General features: G+C 50.1%; 1 protein-coding gene across 2 annotated transcripts; it reads right to left on the reverse strand.

The window, feature by feature from the left end:
• Window positions 1–2942: 2942 nt before the first annotated feature.
• On the reverse strand, window positions 2943–20423 carry KCNH4 (potassium voltage-gated channel subfamily H member 4; the record flags this gene model as incomplete). 2 transcript variants are annotated; one of them, XM_080922595.1, is made up of 16 exons in its annotated part: window positions 2943–3338; window positions 5364–5440; window positions 6250–6356; window positions 6628–6980; window positions 7171–7209; window positions 7732–7976; window positions 8568–8817; window positions 10548–10747; window positions 11146–11340; window positions 13292–13499; window positions 16287–16444; window positions 16842–17085; window positions 17965–18092; window positions 18196–18342; window positions 18652–18885; window positions 20348–20423. In XM_080922595.1, the coding sequence occupies 16 exons, from the start codon at window positions 20421–20423 to the stop codon at window positions 2943–2945; spliced, it is 3057 nt and encodes a 1018-aa protein (XP_080778721.1). The 2 variants fall into 2 exon arrangements, with proteins under 2 accessions (XP_080778721.1, XP_080778720.1); XM_080922594.1 differs by having other exon boundaries at window positions 5364–5427; window positions 6237–6356.
• Window positions 20424–20441: the final 18 nt, after the last annotated feature.

Genomic DNA, 20441 nt, shown 5'->3' on the forward strand with positions numbered 1-20441 from the left:
TGAAGTTCTCAGCACAGGGAGGAGCCGGTGGCTGCCTGGCACTTGGGTTTAGGGTGGAACCGGCTGCCGGTGGGGCGGAGCCGGTCCAGGCCTGCTTATCGCGTCACTGCCAGTCCCAGGTGCCGCGAGGGAAGGCGTGTGGCTGAGCTTTCCAAGAGGGTAGGCAGGGCTGTTGATGCAGAATTGAGAAAGGAAAAATGTAATCCCTCTTGCAGCCGCGTAGACCAGTCGTGTGCCCTCGGCAACTAGAGAAGCCAAGGCCGGTCCAGGAGGCTGATTATTGAGGACATTCTATTATAGGAAAGGCGATGGAGCTCGCTCCGAAGGCAGAGGCTGGCAGACCTCTGTGATTAACAGCTAGGATTATATAGTAAGTTCCTGGTTTTAAAGAAAAAGGTGATGAAAGCTCTGTAGCTCTGTAGAATGGGCTCTCTGGGGGCTATCGAAATGGCTGGACGGGTAAAAGTGCTTGCGACCAAACCCCCGGACACACATGGAGTAAGACAGACTCTCACAAGTTGTCTTTTGACATCCACCTGTGTGTGTGCCAAGGCATTTAAGAACTCATCCACCCTCCCCCTAAATACGTGAAGAAATGCAATTTTTAAATTACATCCAGGAGTTCTCTAATGATACTAGATGGGATGAAAAGTAAACCTGCTGCCACAGACTTGCTCTCACTCTCTCTTCCTTTCTTCCACATAGGCTCTCACTATGTAGTTCTGATTGCCCTGGAACTTGCTTTGTACATGAGTTGTATTTGAATTCACAAACACCCGCTCGCCTCTACTTCTGGCATGCTGGAATTAAACATGTGTGCAACCACCAAGATGGACTAAGTTTTTTTCCTTAGGCTCTGCTCCCACACATACAAGGGCCACCTCCACCCCCAATCAGAATTTTAGCTCTACTTCAAAGACTGCCTGTGTTCTCCCCACCCATCACTATAGATGAAAACCACTCCCCCTGCTACCACAGGTCAGTTCTATTTTTGTTTCTTCTAATTCCTTCTATATGAGTTAGGACTACTTCTGCTTAATCCCAAAGTCCAACACACTGACCTCTTTCTACATCGCTCTCCCAGGGATACTACTCAAAACCTATATAAAATCAAAGCCCACCCCAGAGACCGTGTCGTACCCAGGACACAGGACAACACCAGTCATACTCTGAAAGCTTGAACTGAAGAACAAACCTGTCTGGGACAACCTGCCGCAAAGCTGTGCCCACATCTAACTTCAGTTTGTCACCAAGGTACCAGTTTCCAACAATATATATACCATATGACATACACAGACCTTCACAGAAATATTTAAACTGAGAGAAGACAGAGCTTGGGAGAGTGGATTCTTAGCAGGTTCTTAACTGGTGGCATGCTCTTCTCTCCACCGACCTGCCCACCAATAGGTGTTGTACCCAGCTTAACGTCAACACCTATTCTGGAAAAAAAAGAGTTCCTTATTTAGGAGGGCAAGGAAATTCCTGGGATTTCTTTCTAAGGCTAGAGATATTGTGTATTTGTGGTAGTAACTGGGTGGTGGGGTGGAAGGAATGTAACAGGTCCTTAGCGACTCATTAAGGTTTCTCCTTTATCCTAGGAGTCCCTGGTGGCGTGAATATGGTGCCAAGTGGATTGGCTGGCGCCTTTGCCCTTCCTAGAGACAGCAACAGGGCCCTGGGGTATGGTGGGGCGTGTCTGCTTGCGTTAGCTCTTTCAAAGCCCTGGGGCTTTCAGACTAACCCCCAGAAACAGCCAGAGTCAAGGTCTACAAAAATATATGGATTTATTTTCTATCCAAAAGTGAGCCTGGGGCGTTGAGTGAGAAAGGAGAGCTGGAAACCAGAGAGGGTTTGTGGGTTGCCCAGACCCTCACTGAGGTTGAGACCATGTTGGGAGGGAGGGGGCAGATTTGGCCGATGTTTGGAGGTGGGGACTGCAGAAGGGACCACCTTGCATGACAGCCTGTAAAGAGAAACAGATGCTGACATTGGGACTCCTTTGGAGCCCACTCTAAGAGGGATTGCAAAAAACAAAAAACAAAAACAAAACAAAACAAACAAACAAACAAAAAAAAAACCAAACCCACAATGACCAAAGAATAAGGGAAGCCAATTAGGCATCAAGAAATGACCAACAAGCGGAAGGCTAAGCCACCTAAGACTAGGGACTACTGATTGTTCCAGATGAATGTTGGCTCTTGGTAGCCAGACATCTTTGGTTCCTGAGAAATTAAAATACTGAATATTTGGTGGCTCTATCTGGAATTTGATGTTAGTAACTAATTCATATTTTGAAGAAGAAAAAAAGGTGCTCTGAGAGCCAAAACCACATCTGGAGCCATCAGTTTGTTTTCCGTGTGTGCTGTGGGGTGAAGTGAACTCCTTCAGTTTGGCTGCTAGTAGGAAGCCTAAGATGTCCTGGGTTTCTCAAATGACAACCAGAATCTCAAACTCACTCCTCTCAAGGTGACCTAGTTCCCAGAGGCCTCTGCAAAGGACCCAGAATCTGGGACAGAAGAACTCCATAACATTATGCCCTCTCACTTTAGACTCTGCCTGGTCTAACCTCAGCCTTCATTTACTAGGTTAGACCCTTGCTCTTGACCATTCTTCTGTACCCAGTCTATACCTACCTCCAAGTCTTGGGGAGAAAGTAAGACATCTCCTCTGCGTAGCCTAACAGGGCGCCATGGTCCATTTCATGCCTGCTGGATTCCACGGCTTCAAGTGACTCCCCTCCCAGAAGAGGAGGATGGGGGATGGTTTAGAAAATGGAAAGGGGTTAGATGTGGCCACTTGTTGTTAAAAAGTCCAGAGAATCCAGAGCGAACCAGACCAGCTGGCAGCTGCTGACCCCAAGGCAAGAGGCCAAGGAGCCCAGCTCCTCCCTGGATGGCAGGTAGTAAAGCCCACCCCAGACAGGCCTGGGCCCAAGGCCAGGGTCAGTGGAATGTGTCTGACTCAGACTGGAAGCTGTGCTTCAGGAGGCTTGGGGTCAGGGGAGAAGCCTCTGGCACTGGAGAGGGTCCAAGAGGATCATGTTCTGAGGGATAGGGTGGCACCATGGAAGATCTCAGCTCTGAGGGGGTGACCCCTATCTCCACTGTCCCAGCACTGGCTGGACAGTGGACTACAGCAAGTGTAGTATTCTGGAGACTAGGTGGTGGTCCAGAGATATGAGGAGAGGTGCATGGTGGTCTCTGATGGGGGCAAGGAAGATCTGAGAGCCAAGCTGAGTCAGCTGGGTGGCTTGGGGGACCCAGCCTGGCTTGTAAGAGGCCCATCACTTGCCGCAGTTCCCGGCTCAGCTGAGACACTTCCTGATTGAGACGGGAGATCTGTTGAAAACATAGCAAAATGTCTCACAGATGCCATAGTAATAACCAGGTCACCCCTCATCCCCCACATTACAGTTTACAAAATTCTTCTTTAACAGTCTGTCACAGCCACCTGGGAAGAAGAAAGAGCAGGGAGCCATAATAGCCTATGAGCATCCTAGTACATTTCCAAAAAGTTATTTGTAACAGCGGACACTGCTGTCCCTACTCCCTGACTTTTTGCATATTTAATTTGTGTCTGTGTGCAGTGCATGTGTGTCTATGTGTGTGTGTCCTTCTAGGCCAGAGGTCAACATTGGATAACTTCCTCTTATTCTCTATGGTTTTGTTTGGTTGGTTTTGTTTTGGTTGTTCTAAGACAAAGCCTCACTGAATGGTGGTGGCTCACACTTTTTTTTCAAATTTATTTATTATAAACAAGTATACTGTCGTTGTGTTAACCATGTGGTTGCTGGGAATTGAACTCAGGACCCCTGGAAGAGGAGTCAGTACTATTAACCACTGAGCCATCTCTCTAGGCCATGACACACACTTTTAATCCCAGAGGTGGGTGGATCTTCATGAATTTGAGGCCAGCCTAGTCTATAGAGTTCCAGGACAGGCCGGGAAAAGGACTGAGACAGAGTCCTTTCACTTGGAGCTCACCAACCAGCTAGACTGACTGACCAGCATTTTTCTGTCCAGATCCTTTCCCCATCGCCAGTGTTACAGGCATGCAATGCAGCCCTATGCCTGGCTTTCGGTGTGCACTAGGGATCAGAACTCAGGTCCTTATGCCTATGTGGCAGGCATTTTACCAATTAAACCATCTCCCTGAGACTGTCTCTTAGCTCAGTCTGGTCTCAAATTGGCCATGTAGGGAAGGATGATCCTGAATTTTTGATTCTCCTTGCCTCTCTCCCTTAAAATATAGGGAAGAAAAAAAAAAAAAAAAAAAAAAGCATAGTCACAGCAAAGCTCTCAGCCCAAGTGTCTTGTCTTTACAGGTGGTTTTTAGTACAGAATCTATTGAGAAACTTATCAAATTGGAGTTCTTGGCTCCACCCTAGACATTCCAAACCAGGGAACTTGTACTTTAAGGGTGGTACAGATATAGACTCAGGTATGGGAATCATTGGCCTGGAGCTGTGGGCAGTAAGCAGAAGCAGAACTTGCCATTAACCTTGAACTGGAGATAGCTCTAGGCCCTGCTCTGGCCCAGATGCTGCCTCTCTGGGCTGCAAACTGTTTATTAGAACTGAGGGAAGGTGTCTCCCAGGGGTTGGGTTAGGTAGCTGTGTGGCGACAGAACTGAGATCCCTTAGGGAAGAAGTAGAGGCGGTGCCTAGCCTAGCCTAAGTATATAGAATATGGTCTCTTCCTGGACAGTATTCAGCCACAAGGACATAGGTCCTCTAAGGCTAAAAGAGTGTGTGCATGTGCACATGTACACACACACACACACACACACACCATTTCCTAAGACTGGATAAGATAAAAAGGGAAAGGACTTAAGCCCCAGGCATCAGACTTTTAATTGGTTGGATGGTCTCGGGCTGTAAATGGACACCTAATTGTGGGAGGGGGAGGTGTTAGTGAATATCTGAGATGCAGCAGGAGGGGGGGAACCAGATGTTTGTACTTTTATCCTCACACTTCTAGGAAGAACATACTATTTTTCTTTCTATCTATCTATCCATCCATCCATCATTTGGTTTTCTTGAGACAGGGTTTATCCGTCTAGTCCTACCTGTCCTGAAACTCACTCTGTAGACCTTGGACTGGGACATTGCCTGCCTCTGCCTCCTGAGCACTAGGATTAAAGGAGTGGGCCATCACCACCCATACAGACATCTTATTTTTCTAACTTTTAAGTGAGGAAACAGAAGCCCAGCATAGCTGTGGGACTTGCCCAGGGTGATTTAATTTAGCTAGTGTGACTAACAGAACACAGGAGTCTGGCTAGCTCTAGAACATGGCATACTCCTCTCAGATCCCAAGGCGATATTCTCCGGGGTTGAAGGGAAAGAGCCAAACCAAACTCACCTCTTGGTTCAGCCTGCAGACCTTTTCCTTCACTTCCTCTGCTGCTTCTGTGGCCAGTTCCCGGCTGAGCCTCGGTCCTGCAGGAAGCAAGGAATAGAATTCTCTAGTGTCAGAGAGATGGGGAAACCAACACCAGCAGCTGGTTTTGTGGCTCTGTGACTCTCCCAACCTCTACCCTTCCTCCATGTCTTCTGCTCTCCAGCTCTAGGCAACAGGGCTTCTTGCCATTCAAACAGTGTCTCTTCTGTGCGTGCTTTTATACCTTGGAACAGTTGCTCCATTTTACCAAAGTGCCACGCTCTCCTTTTCTTTTTAATTACATGTATTTATTTATAGCTGTGTAGACGTGTATCTCACAGTGCTGGGACACCTTTCGGAAGTCAGTTCTCTCCTTCCTTCATACGGTTCTAGGGGTCACACTCAGCTAACGAGGCTTTAGCATTGTGTCTGTGGCTCCTTGCAGTTCACTTAAGAAGTAGCCAAGTGTCCTTCCAGTCCCTACCACAAAGTCTTGCTCTCCTCTCAGTTGTAGAACTTGGCGCAGAATTCTAGAATTGTTTATCTGTGTGCACAGGTATTGCCCACTCCCCCTGGATAAAATGTTGGCAGGATCTGGTTTGGTTGTATGTAACTTTTGGCAAGAACTAGTTAAACTGTGTATCCCTAGAATGGCACGTCACACTCGTGACACAAAGTGGATGGGTAGATGGACAGATGGATGGGATAGATTAAGTGGATGGACGGACAGATGGATGGATGGATGGATGGATGGATGGATGGATGGATGATGGGTGTGTGACAGGTGGATATAGATGGGCAGGTGGATGGATGGATAAATGGGCAGATACTTAAATTACTGTGATTTGAAGTCACTGTGGTTCCTTACCTGAAGGGGGAGCCTGTGAGCGAGTTCTGGTGGGCTCTGGCCTCTTGCTGAACCGGAATGTAGGGGCCTCAGCTGTGTTACTGGAGTCCTCAATGCCATCCACGATCCTGAGGGTAGAATAATGTTCATCAGCACCATACAGAGGGTGCGGGGTCAGAATAGAGTAGGCGGCAGGTCAATGAGGGCAGCAGAGGCAGGAAACTGGGGAAAAACAGTGGTCAAAGCAGAATGGGATTGCAAGCTGTGGTTGGAAAGGCAGGGTTGGCAAATGGGGCAGAGACAGGAAGGAGCACTGGTTGGAACGCTGGGAATGGAGCCCAAAGAAGGTTCTGGAAGCCAGCAGGGATATGGGAAAGGCAAGGAAGGCTGGCATCTCACCGGGGACTGAGGTCCGGAGGTCCAAATGTTCCCAGTGGGGGAATGAGGAGCTGGGGGGGCTTCCAGGCAGCAGAGCCCCTGGGGGGGCCGTGCGGGGAGGGACTCTGACCCCGGCCAGCCAGGGCAGGGGAAGGAGATGGGGACAGGGAAGGAGAGGAGACAAGGGCTGAGAATGGGGGCAGCTCCTCGCCCAAAAGGCTGACCAAGGACCCCCGAGGTCGTGCTGGACTGAGGTTGGGCAGCAGGAGGGGCCGACGGGGCTTGGAACCAGCCCCAGGCTCCGTGCCACCCTCGGTTTCTGTGATGGATGGCAGAGTCTTGTCTGAGGAGGAACCAAGAGTGTCGGAGCGAGCCTGTGGGAAGAGGGAGCATCAGTTGTTACTGGGCAGTAGACAACAGGACCCTTCACTGGGATGCAACCCATGGTACAAGATGCTACTCCGACTCTCTGTCCCTTCTGCCTGTGGCAGACGAACTAGGAAAGCTGCCTGCCTCCCAACCTCTCCACAGAACAACCTCGCCCCACCCAGAAATGCCGATTACCTGGGAGAGGCGAGGAGAACGTGAGAAGCGGCCGAGGCCCTGTGGAGACAGTGGGAACGCAAGCTGACTCCTAGCTCTTCACTCCTCTGGTACAGCCCCTCCTCGCTCTACTGAACAGTGTTAAAGGACTGAGTACATGGGACCTTTTTATGGAATTGAGCCAGACCACCAATTCCAACTCAGGGAAATTCAGAATGACAAATTGAACCCCAAAGTAGCAAAAGACACATCAGCCTAAAACAGAGTGGGAACCACTGAGACAATAGCAAAGGAGAGGGACTTTGGGGGACTGGCACCAATTCAGAGGGAGACCTAAAAGAAGGAGTTGTTCATAAAGATAAGGCTGAGAGGTACTGGGCAATAGTAGAAGGCTGTAAGAGATTGCCCAGAGGCTGGGTGAGGCCCAAGTGGAGTGGGGTGGGAAGAGAGTAGATATGAAGCAATAGAAGGAGGTAGTTGGAGTTAGAGATGATGTTTTTAGGGAGGAGAAATATGCAAGATATCTGTTTTGAAGGAAGGAGGTACCTTGGTGGAGGTGGCAGCCATACATTGTCTACATACATTGTTTTCTGAGCCTTGGCGCAGGTTGAAGGTTAGGTCCCGGGGTAGGCCAGCCCGGAAGATAGCCACATATTCCGGATACAACCGCAGGACCTCAGCCAACCCTCGGCTGCTCAGCTGCTGCAGGCCACAGTAAGTCAGTGCTTTCACGTCAGCGCTGGTCTTCAACACGCATGTGGGACCTGCCCCTGACCCAGGCTCCTGCCCCAACTCAGGGATGTCTGCCCCAATCAAGTCCCCCTTTCCTGTGGGTAGAGGAAGAGGACGGTCAACTGGGATGGATGAAATATCAGTGGGAGATCAGCACACCTGAGAGATGGTCAGAGTACTTAAGGAGGGCTGAAGGTGAGTTAGTGCATTGGAAGAGGGAATCGGGGAACTTGTGACAGGTCAGTGGAGAATGGCAGGTGAAGCTGGGCAGCAGCCAGCGGGAGATATTTATAGTGCTGGAGAAATGACCAATAAAATTGGGTGATCAATAAAGATTAGCCAGAGGGGTTAGTTAAACGGTAAAAATCAACAGGTTTTAGAGTCCTTTGGCAACAGGTCAGTGGAACCAGAAGATGATGCAATATAAAAGCGTGAGTTGGTATGAATGGGAGTTACTGATGAAGGGCCCATGGGTTAACAGGTGGCCAAAGAGTTGGGGCAGAGTGGGAGGAATGGTCAAGGGGGAACTGTAATAAAGGGGGATGTAATAGGGTCAAAGGATTGAGGAAGACTACTGCTCAGTAGGCATTCTAGGTACTTGTTAGAGGTCTCCCATTCCCCGGGCTATCCCCAAGGTCTCTGAAGAAGGTCTTAGGATGGGCAGTGTGAGGTGACAAGTTTCTCACCAAGGATGGCCAGCACCATGTTGTCTCGGAGCACCTCAAGGGAGCCAGAGCAGACATAGTAGTGTGCCTGTAGGGCATCCCCACGGCGTAACAGGTACTCTCCAGGAGCACAAAATGAGGTCTTGATGTGTAGGGAGAGGGCCCGAAGGCAGCCCCTGCTAGCTGCTCCAAACAAAGGCAGCTGCAGGATCTCCCGGTTCAGGTGCATAGCGATGTCAGCTCGCAGCTCGTCTGGGAAGTCACGCAGTAACTGTCACAAGAGGCAGAGGTTATTCTGGCCAACTCCTTAGCCCCCACTACTCAAGTCTACAAATGAATTGGAGAGCCCCAAGGCAAGGGTGCCAACTTGCCCTCTCTTTAAAATTCCCACTGGACCTTAAACTTCTTGTGTAGCCTCAATTTTTTTTTTTTTTTTTACTATGTTGATCACCAAATCTAACTCCTGGGCAGAGACCAAGTCTTCCCTCTGGATACCACACATGGCTGCACACGCTGAACAGTCATAGATTCTGGTTAGTCAATTCTAAGTCAAGAGTCATCCTTGGTGGGTCAGACTTCAACTGGGAACTGGGGAAGTAGGAATCATCTTTGCTCCTACATTTCTGGGGGGCCTTGGTCCCTCTTCTCTTCTCTGGGCCTTGGTATCTCTATCTGTAAAATGTAGGCTCATGCTAGGTCTTGAACATTACCAGAGCTCTCCACATTTCCCTCATAGAACCATGGAGCCCCTTGGCAACTCTGTCTTGCTGATCTCGTTCTTATTCTGCCTGGACCCCTGGAAGAGACTCCCTCCCAGTTTGGCCCCCACATCTCTGGCGTTCCTTCCTCATTCCTTTCCCAGTCTCCTTGCATAGACAATCCCCTCAGTCACTTCTCATTTCTATGTCTCCCCCCACACACACATCATGGTAACCAGCCCCCTCTTCCCCACTACTCATGCCTGGAAGCCCTAACGTTGGGTTCACAGGTATATTTACAACTACTACCTGATGGGCACCTGAGTCTCCCATAAGCAACTCATCTCCTGATGGCTCAGCCCTGGACACTCCCCTTCATCCCCAAACTCAGTCGTCCTTCGAGGTGACCTCATCTCATCCCTTGACTCCAAGCCAGACCAGGGTAGCACTGTGAGCTGCTCTCTTGCAACCAACTAGAATTTGCCTGCTCTTGTGGATCCTTTCCTGGCAAATGTTTCCCATCTACTTCCTCCTTCACCCTCTGCCACACCCCTTTTTAGAGATCTGACAGGATAAAACTGCAAACTCAAGGCTATCTGCCCTTGGGGCTTCGGCTGCTCAGCCCCAACACTGGCACAGCACGGCACAGTCGCTCCTTCCAGTACAACCTCCCCTCTCCAGAGCTCACTTAATTACTTTAGAGCCTTGAACTCATCCACTCTGCTTTACCAGGCACCTAGGTTGCTTTTTCTTTTTTTAATCGGCCTGGAATGGTCTCATGGCAGACTGATTCTCTTGACCATGATGTATCCATTTCTGTAACACCTTCCTTGTCCCCTCTGGGCTCAGACACAATGACCTGACCTACTGCAGGGACTCACTCCTGTATGTTTCCATTCCTTGCATGTTTCTCTGTACCGGTCTCCTTCTCCCACCTTTCTTGGGGTGTCCTTTAGGGCCTAGGCTGCCTGTCATCTCTAGTTACCGTCCCGTTCTCTACTGTGTTAGTACATAAGAACCAATGGGAAAGGATACCTCAGCCCACTGTAGTACTGGGGGAAACTGTGAAGCCTACCATGAAGGAGAAACTGAGGCCCAGGGAAGGCAAGGTGTCCACTCAAGTCTAGACTCAAGCATTATGCTTCCTTTCAACCTCCATGTTTAAGCACCAAAGAAAGGGCTTTGGATTTCTTCCTTGCTGAGAGCCCTGTGCCTCATCGCACCCTGGTTGCCTCTGTTCCAATCCTGGGGAGGCCTTTCCCTACTGTACCGCCACGTGGCAGGAACCCCTGCTTAGCACTACCTCGTTGGCATCGATGCCGCTGTTGACTGCCCACGTAGTCTGGAAGTATTCGAGCATGCGCTGCTTGAGTGGGCGGGGCAGACGATGCACTCGGATGAAGTCCTTGAGGTCCTTCATGCGGCTGTGGTAGAGCGAGCGTCGGGAGTACATGCGCTGGATGATGGCTGTGACATTCCCAAACACCACTGCGTGCATCAGCGCTACAGAGGTGGCAACCCAGAGTATCAGAGGCTCTCCCCGCACATTTGCGCCTTGTGCTCCTCGAATCACCCTGCCTTGGATGGGTCTCAGAGGTTCTGGGGAAGCACGGGAGAGCTAGCGGGTTCCTGTGAGCACATCTAGTAATCAGAGGCAGGGGGAAGTAGGTGGCAATCCATAGATGGGGCATACCCATACTCCTCTCTCATCACCCCCTTGGCCATGACCTTGGGTATTTTTTAAGAGAACACAGCTGTTTGAGGCATAGTCATGGGTAGTGAATATGAGTGAACACGTGACTGTGTGGACTTGGGTGGGCACCTTGTCTTCTCTGAGACTTATTTCCCTGTGCACAAGCCCAGATTCACAGGCTCCCTGGAAATAGTGGGTCTGGCCTCACCGCCTATGAGCATCGTGCAGATGGAGAAGATCTTCTCAGCGTCAGTGTTGGCACACACGTTGCCGAAGCCTACACTAGTGAGGCTGCTCAGCGTGAAGTACAGAGCGGCGATGTAGGCACTGCGCCGAGATGGTCCACCTGCCGAGCCATTGACGTAAGGCTCCTCCAGCCGCTTGCCCAGCTCGTGCAACCAACCTGTGGAAAGCGGGATGGAAGAAAATATGGCTGGCTACCCCAGCGCTGGAGAAAGCATTTCCCTGATCTGCCTGTTTGGCCTTGGATACATATTTACAGAGAGGGTCAGTTTGTAGCCACTGAGACAGGAAGTGTGCTGAGCAGAGGTGGTTGGGCCTGGAGGCCAAGAATTGCCTACAGTTGACTCCAAGGTTACCCATTCCATACACCGTTGACCACAGGGGTCCCTTCAACTCTCTGATATGTTACTGTGTGTTTCCTGTATGTGTGTGTGGTAGGGAAAATGCTGAGACCTGACCCAGCCAGGGCTGCCCCTGCCATCACCTGTAAACTGTGTCAAGGGGAAACAGAAACAAGCCATTACAGGTAGAAGGCAAGCAACGAAAGTGTATAGGGCTGGAGAGATGGTTTAGCAGTTAAGAGCACTGACTGCTCTTCCAGAGATCCTGAGTTCAATTCCCAGCAACCATATGGTGGCTCACAACCATCTGTAATGGGATCCAATGTCCTCTTCTGGTGTGTCTGAAGACAGCTACAGTGTACTCATATAAAATAAAATACACCTTAAAAAGAAAAAGAAACCATAGCAGGGGCAGGGGCAACATGGATCCTAGGGGCATCACTCTCTTAGGACATGGTATTTTTTTTTTTTTTTTGGTGGAGACAGAGAGATTAGAAAATTTACCTTGGGGAAAAAAAGAAACACTGGGCCTACCAGAGAGGAAAACATGTACAAAGCGCGTAGTGAAAAATCAGCGGTTGCTAGGTCCAGGAGGGCAGGTAGTGTACACAGGCTGTACAGGAGAAGACGGTGGGGACATAGATCACACAGGGTTGCCTCGGACACATGACCACAGCATGGAGTTTGAGGAGCTTATGTAAAGGCCAGGGTCAAACTGGGGTGGGTCAGTGTCTATTATGTTTTAAAACTATTATTACAGATTTATTTATTTCATCTTAAATGTATTAGTGTTTGCTAATATGTCATGTATGGGCCCAAGTAGAAAGAAGCAGGGAATGGGGTCAGTGTCTAATTTTTTTTTTAATTATTATTATAGATTTTTTTTAATGTGTATGAGTGTTCACCAGCATGTTATGTATTAGTACTGTGGGGGTGGGCACTTACACAGGTCAGAAGAGAGATAGATCCCCTATGAGCTACCTATCATAGGGGTGTTAGAACTGAACCCAGGTCCTCTGCAAGGTCAACGAATGCTCTTAACCTTTGAGTCCATTGTAGGAGTCATAGAGAGAGGAAGGTGGATTAGACCGGACAAGGTAGTAGAGATTGAAGGACCATGATAGATCCAAGTGGTGGGACAGTGTGGGCTGACAGAGTGGGAGGTGTCAAGAACAGCACCCAGAGGTCCTGAGTTCCATTCCCAGCAACCACATCGTGGCTCACAACCATCTGGAATGGGATCTAATACACTCTTCTGGTGTGTCTGAAGACAGAAATTAAATAAATTATATATATAAAAAAAAAAACAGCACCTAGGATCTGACCTACTTTCCAAGGAAACACTGAGGGCCTGGGTCTGCCTCCTCCACAGTGGTTCCGTTAATTGTATCTAAGGAGGAACAGATGATGGCGTTGAGCTGACTAAGCTCTTTCTAAGCCATTACACACGCTGCTTCCTCTGTCCAGGATACCCTTTCTCCATCAATGTCTTTCCCCTACCACTGATCTTGTTCCCTGTTAGGCTGAAAGTTTCCCCCTAGGCAGAGCCCTTGTCTTCAAACCAGTGTCTCCACACTTAACCCAGAAGGAACGCAGGGCATTTTATCCAGTGGCTAGAGGACTATGGGATGAGGAGGTGTTGAGTTCTGGGCAGCAGTTTGGAGATAGGAGAGGTGAGAGGTAGCAAGTGGGGTATGGGAGGGGGTTGGGGGGGAAGAGTAGTGGGGGGATAGGGGGTGGGGGCTGGGAAGTCTAGGGCTGGTGGCTCACCAATGTCCCAGAGCAGCGGGTCATTGGCCTCCATCTCCCGGCGTCCGATGACATACCAGACGCAGGCCATCCAGTGAGCAAGGAGTGCAAAGACGGACATGAGCAGTGTGAGTACCACCGCGCTGCACTGTGAGTACCGCTCTAGCTTCTGCAGCAGCCGCAGCAACCGCAGGAGCCGCACAGTTTTTAGCAGATGTACCAGTGAGGTCTGCAGGAGGGCAGCGGGGGAGGCTGTCAGCAGGCACACCTCCCCAGAGCTCTCACATAGTCCCACCTCCACCCAGGCCCGTCCTGTCCCCACCAGACACCCTGGAGCCAGAGGAAGCTGCAAAGAAGAAAAAAAAAAAAAACTATCCCTGCTGTCCTGAGAAAGTGACTTTAAAATGCATCAGGAGAGAATAATTAACTTAGCCACTGAGGACTTCTTTTGCATTGTTCCACCACTAAGCTCAGCATTTATAGTCCTCATTAAAATAAACAAAACAACCTTTCAAGTTATTATCCCAGGTGGAGCCTGGTTTGCTGATGAATGAATGAACTGCATAAGACTCACAGACACGACACGAGTGACTTGCTCCAAGGTCACAGACCAAGAAAATAACAGAGCTGCAACTCAGACTCAAGGTGATGGACACCAAGTCTATTTGGGAGTAAGCTGCCTCATAGAATTATACAGAGTGATACAAAAGCAAACCCTGGTCAGAGCTGGCAGAGAGGGGGTAAACCGAATGATCTGTTGAAGATCCCTGCTCAGAGCTCCACCATCCTAGATACCATCAACCAGGGTTAGCAACTACCATGGGGAAGTGTAATGAACGGAATGGGGTTGAATAAGGGGCCTGAAGACTGCCAAAGGTCAAGGGGCTTTTCTGCTTGTAGATCAGCTACAGGTGAGGAGGAAAGCAGGGCTTAAGGACACCTGCTATGAGCTAGAGACACGTGTCTAGGAGGTTCCTGAAAACATTTGTTAATTCTACTGCTATGGGGAAAGAGATGCAGAGATCAAACCCAGGACCTTATACATTCTAGACAAGTTTCCTTCCTTCCTTCCTTCCTTCCTTCCTTCCTTCCTTCCTTTCTTTCTTCCTTTCTTTCTAAACCATGAAGCCACATTCCCAAATCTGCTGGTTTTATTAAAATAATTAGCACTTCAATTAGGCCTTCTAATATGGCAAACAAGAAGTATCCACTCCTTACCCACACACAGCTTGTCAGCTAGGGCTTGATAGAAAGGCTCTCACCACCCTTTCAGGGAGCTGCACAGAAGAGCTTACCCCAGGGCCCTAGCATCACACTGCTTCAGAACTACCTCACAAAGGGGCTAGAAAGGAGGAAGCCCTGGTTCCCCACATGGATCTTTTTAAAGGCCTAACACACCAATCTTCAGCCTGTACCTTTAAGGACCATTCTCTCATTGTCCTTTGTTCAGAATGCCAGGGGCATGACTCCTTGAACTCTACTTAACTCTTGTTAAGTGTCCAGCTCTCTGAAGTTTCTGGTACTGCTCCTCATCTTCCCTAAGCCATCATACATTTGGAGATCCTTCTTATCTGGGAAGCAAGTTGTAAATGGGAAAGAATACTAGACCAGGAGTCTAGAGATCTAGTTCTGACTGAGCTTTCATATCAACATATAAGAGATGTAAGAACCTTTCCTGAAGGGTTCCACATGTGTGAAAGTACAGTACTGGTCTGTAAAGTACTCCTGAAGACAACAGAGGAGAGGGGACATCCTCTCCCCATCTTGAGAGGAGGAGCTGATGGCTCTCTGCAGCACACCTCTCTCATAAGGACAGCTGTGTGCCTGGCTGACTATCTGGTGGGCATAGAGGCATGAATGGCTGCAAGCCTGAAGACAGGTAGTCAGTCTTCTGAATGGCTAGGACTTCAGGGCAGACTTACACACACACGCGCGCGCACACACACACACACACACACGTGTGTGTGTGTGTGTGTAGGAGCATGCACACACATGTGCACAACCAGGAGAAGGGGCCCACAGCCCGTTGGCGGCTAGTTAAATCCGGCTTCGTGTAGGTGGTTTCCTGCTATAGTTGAGTGCAGCAGGGAGAGCACACAGGAAAACTGCTCTCCACCTCGCCTCCCCCACAATGGCAAGGGGGCTTGGGGACACAGGGCAAGAGTGCCTCACCTTGGAGTAGAACAGACCTACTATCTGGCCTTCATACTGACCACTCAGGGCATTTCCAGGCAGTCCCAAGTGAAGACACTGGTCCAGGTACACTGCCCAGCCTCTGACTCGCTGGCTTGGCTTAACTATTCTCTTTCTCTGGAGTCTCATCCTTTGCTAGCCAAATCCTGTTCATTCTTGGAGGCCTGGCTCTGCTCCTGCCTCCCCCAGGAACAGTTCCTTCCCAGACCACCTCAGCCCCTGCCCAGCTGGAATGCTTCTGCCCCCAGGTGCTGGCCTGATTTCAGAATGTTTTTGCATATACCAGCGTTCCAGCTTAGATCTCAAAGACCATCCCAGACCCTGTGCAGCATTACCATGCAGCGACTGCCATCTCCTATTCAGCAAGTCTGTGTCTAATGTCCTCTTTCCATATTTCTGCCCGTCTCACCAATCTGAGGGGGCTTTGAGGGCCAATTCCTTGTCTCTGTCTACCATAGTGACCAGACCCCATATAGTGTTTTGCAGACAGCTAAATGCTCATCAGTTGTTTGTGAAATTTTAAAAAAAAATGTGAAAAGTACCACTCATTTGGCGTCAGACCAACGCCGCCTTGGTAGCCATAGTTAGCATTCGGTTCTCTCCGCTTCCCTCAAAGACTGCGAGCTGAGTTCTCCAAGAGCATAGACCCTTTGGGTTCCTTCCCAGTGCCTGGCTCAGGGCTATGCCTATGGCAGGGTCGGAGGAACATCTATCTGCATATAAATGGATAGGACTGGAGCTGGGTTTGTGGTTGCTCCTCTAATGGGAGAGGCTGGGTTGGCGTTCAGACGCTAGGGTGCACGATGGGATGGGGGCCACTCACCACAGTGATGTTGAAGACATACAGCAGGTCAAAGGGCAAAGCAGCAATGAGGTCCACGAAGAACCAGGTGGCCAGGTAGTGGAGGCCAATGGACCGAGGAGCAGAAATCACCTGGCCGGACTGGGACACATAGGTGGTGCGGAAGTTCAAGATGATGTCTGAGGAATGCAAGAGGCTGTTACTAGGGATCATAGCCTGAACTCTCAGGTCAGGTAGCTAATGAATGGGGCAAGCTAGGAGTGAGCATTGGAGACCCAGAATGGAGGAGGAGGCAAAATGAAGAAAGCTGAGACTCTTGGATGATCTATACGAAGAAGAGGCCGCAAGGCTGAAGGCTGCAGGGTACTGGGTACTACAGGACTTACAGTGTCCTGGGGGGTAAGCCTCCTCCCCCTCTGAGGGCATACTCACCCCTACTAGGTCTCTAGAGCTCAGAACTACAAAGAGAAGTCTCTTTAAGCTAAGGAAGGGCCCTGCAGACCCAGGATGGAGGGAGGCTTGCCAGAGTGGGTCCCCACTGCCCGCCCTCCAGGTCAGTAGAGCAGAGGGTCTGACCCAGGATGAAGAGCATCTCCACAGCAATGTCACTGACAAGGGTGTGTCGGGAAGTGATGGGGGTGTCGTCATCACCCGAGAAGCAGACGTTGTAGGGGACGGTGACCGCAACGTAGAATGTAGCAAGAAGGATGAGACCATCCCAGACAGCCTTGGGGATGCTGTAGTGGAGGAGGAGGCAGCGGGAGCCCCCCACGGAGGCCGCCTTGTACTCAGGCACTGATGGTTTTGGCTCAAACACGTTCTAGAGGGAGAAGGGTAGTGGTTGGAGACACTTAGGGGAAAGAAAGGTTAAGGCTGGGGGAAGGAAGAGTCTGGGGATTGGGGAAAGGGGAAGGTTGGTATTGCATGGGTAGTCAGAAAGGAGATGGAAGATATGGGGTTGGGGGCGGGGAATTCTCAGGTCAGCATCTGTACCAGGCTGTAGCTCAGGGTCCTAACTCAGAGGCTGTGTTGGTTCGAGGCAGTTAAATCTCTACAAAGCATCCTCTGGTAGCTTCTAAAGAAATCTTGCTTTATCAGCAACATGTGTATGGACTGGCCCTCACCCTACTTGAAGATTGTCTAATGACAATCAGACAAACAGAAGGGTCGTAAATTCTTTGTAGTTCTTTCTAAGTTTTAGGGACTTAGTGAGGAGTGAGCATGCTCTCACAGGGAAGAAGTTAACTCTGCCGACCCAATTCCTTTGGCCTATAATAGACTATAGAAGTGGGTGGGGAACTCATCCCCTGGCTTGGTCAGGAACCTTGGGGGTGGCACATAGGGTGAGATGCCAGGTCCACAACAGGGGCTTTTCCCCTAAGATTACAGCAACTTGTGAGTTCATCCCTCATGATACAACCCTTAAACTCGGGGCGGGGGGAGGAGGATTACTGCTACAGCCCCACCTCTGTGACATCACCAGAACAATGTCAATCACCTACTAAAGAAAAGAAGTGGGGACTGGAGGAGGAATTGTGGGAGGCACATGTGATGAAGTAGAAAGTAGTATGTGGAAAATGGGTGGGCAGAAGGACAAGGCAACAGAAGGAGACTGGACGGACAGACAGGGAAATAGGGAAAAGGTAGCAAGGAATCAAGGCAGGGGGACATGGTAATATCAGTCGGGGGTGGAACTCACACTATTGGCCTTTACACTTCCCTGGCCCCGGCGACCAAAGTGGCCAGTCAACCGGTGTAGGACAGTTCGGTTCTGTCTCCTTGTGGACCTAAGTCTTGAGCTAGTTCCCCTTCTCCCAAGGGAGTTTTCTATTGGGGAAAAAAAAGTGAATAGAGATAAGTTGGGGGGGGGGTGCTGCATCCTAAGAGGCTGTGTGTAGTGCAGTCTACTGCAACCCGGACCTGTAGTTACCATGATTATTGTCTCCATGGATTCCTGGTGAGCCCAGCCCTGGTCCTCCACTCTGAGAGATGTCCTTGAAGGAAAATAGGAAGAGCACAACCTCCCCCATCTCGTTTTTGATGGGTATCATGTCCAGAAGACACCAAAAGGCTGAGCCTGTGGACACAGAGAGAGAGAGAGAGAGAGAGAGAGAGAAAGCAGAGGTACATGAACATCCCTGTGCAACCCTTTGAGTTTCCTAGGTTTCTCAAATTTGTCAAAGGCTTTGGAGAACGTTTAGAGCTGGGAGACACCCCCAGAGAACTGTCATCTGGTTCCTTCACTTTACAAATAGACCAAGGCCCAGAAAGGATCTTAGTCCTACAGGTAGCTGCGGCCATGGAAGGGTAAGCCCATCAGCCTCTCTGTGCCTAGTAGACTCTTCTGAGTGAAGCCTGGGATGCGGGCAGATGTCAGGCTTTTTACCATCCTTTCGGTAGAAGCAGATTTCAGCTCGGTGTTCTTGGTGTCCCTCCAGGGCTTTTTGCAACCGTTGCAGGGCTGGCTCACTGGTCTCTGGGCCATAGAGGAACCGGCAGCTACAGGTTTTCTGCATGACCTCGGTGCGACCGTAGCCTGTGAGCTCACAGAAGCCGTCAGAGCAGTAGACAATGGGAAAACCCCGTGGGCCCTGTGCATTGGCCAGAAGGAAGTTGCTGTCTACAGGAGGGAGAGGTCGAGGTCAGGCCCAAGCCAAGAGGAGAGCTAACTTTTACATGAACAACAGTTCCCTCAAGTATTGGGCAGACATCAGAGAGCTAGAAGCTTCCAGGAGATTCCTTATCTCCCTCTGAGATGTTCTGATGAGGACAAGGCATCCAAACCCCCCATCCCCCGACCCATTCACTCAATTTCGGAAGCACATTCTTGGATAAACCCCAGCATCCTCTTTTAATGAGCAGGACAAAAATTCTAATGACATCACACTCTCTTATCATTAAACAAAGCAAAAAAAAAAAAAAAAAAAAGGCAGAAAATTTCCAAACTCATAAATGTGCTTAAAGTGAGGGGAAGGCTGTAGGAGACATATCCCTCTTTCTTGCCTTCCAGGAAATGCTGACTTTTTTGATATATATTTTTAAGGAGTTTCAAAGGATCTGTTCCTTATGCTCAAAGTCACACTGGAGAAGATATTGAGGTGTGAGCTGCAGCCACCCCAGCACCAGACCTGAGTTGGCTCCCTCTAGCTTCAGTGGATTAGAGCTTTGGGGGTGGGGGACATGTGGGGATAGGCTTAGTTGATGGGGTAGGAGACACAAACAGTCCAAGGACCGTAGGAGAGGGTACTTTTAGGGGATGGGGTGTCTGATCCGGACACTGAGGATTTCTAGGAAGCACTGGGTCCTGGGCACAGCCTACTTCTTCCATCCCAGGGCCCGTTGCCTCGGTGATTGGCGCTATGGAAACAAGGGAGGTTGGGGGGGGAGGTAGGGCCCTGGCGGCTCGGTTTCCGCCCTCGGCTACCGCTCCCCCACCCTCCTAATGCCGGCCAGGGTTTCAAAGAGGGACAAAGGAAGACCTGGGGTTTCCAGAGTTGGGAGAGGGAATGGCGGGAGAAGAGGCCGGGAAGGAGCGGTGCGGCTGTCCAGGGTGCTGAACTTGGGAACCAAGCTCAGGTGGGCTAGCAAGGAGTTTTTTTTTTTTTTTTTTTTTAAATCGATCTCAACTACTTGCCCCCGCTTTGCCTCACCCACCTCACACACGGTTAGCTCACGATTTGGGGGGAGCGTGACCTTAATGCAGACTAGGTCTCGCCGAAGTCTGTTCTCTCTCTTTTCTGGGGCAGAGGCAGCTGTAGTCATCAGACCACTTTGTCCCATCTCCACGCCTCAGAAACCTCTATACACACTCCCAGCTCAGCTCTACCCTGGAGTGGATGGCTCCCAAGGCCCCTCCTCCGTCTGTGGCACAAAGAGTCGCTTTTGCCTTGAGTCACACCCCCTAACCTTGTCCCCCCCCCCCCCAGCTCCATGTCTTGATTTCCACTCTCAAGGGCTCTGCACCCCGTTTCTTTCCCACAGTTTTAGGAGAGCCAGCACCCCATTCTCTCTCCTCTGATCTCACAACATCCAGGTATCCACCCTGTCCCAAGGAGACTTGATCCAGGCTCGGCCCAACTCACGCGTGCCGTCAAAGCGGGTGGCGATGGTGTCCAGAAAGGTGTTTTGCGGGGCCAGCAACCCCTTCATGACCGGCATGGCCCCGGGTACGAATTC

Source organism: Micromys minutus (genome assembly GCF_963924665.1).
Source record: "Micromys minutus genome assembly, chromosome: 10".
NCBI lineage: Eukaryota > Metazoa > Chordata > Mammalia > Rodentia > Muridae > Micromys > Micromys minutus.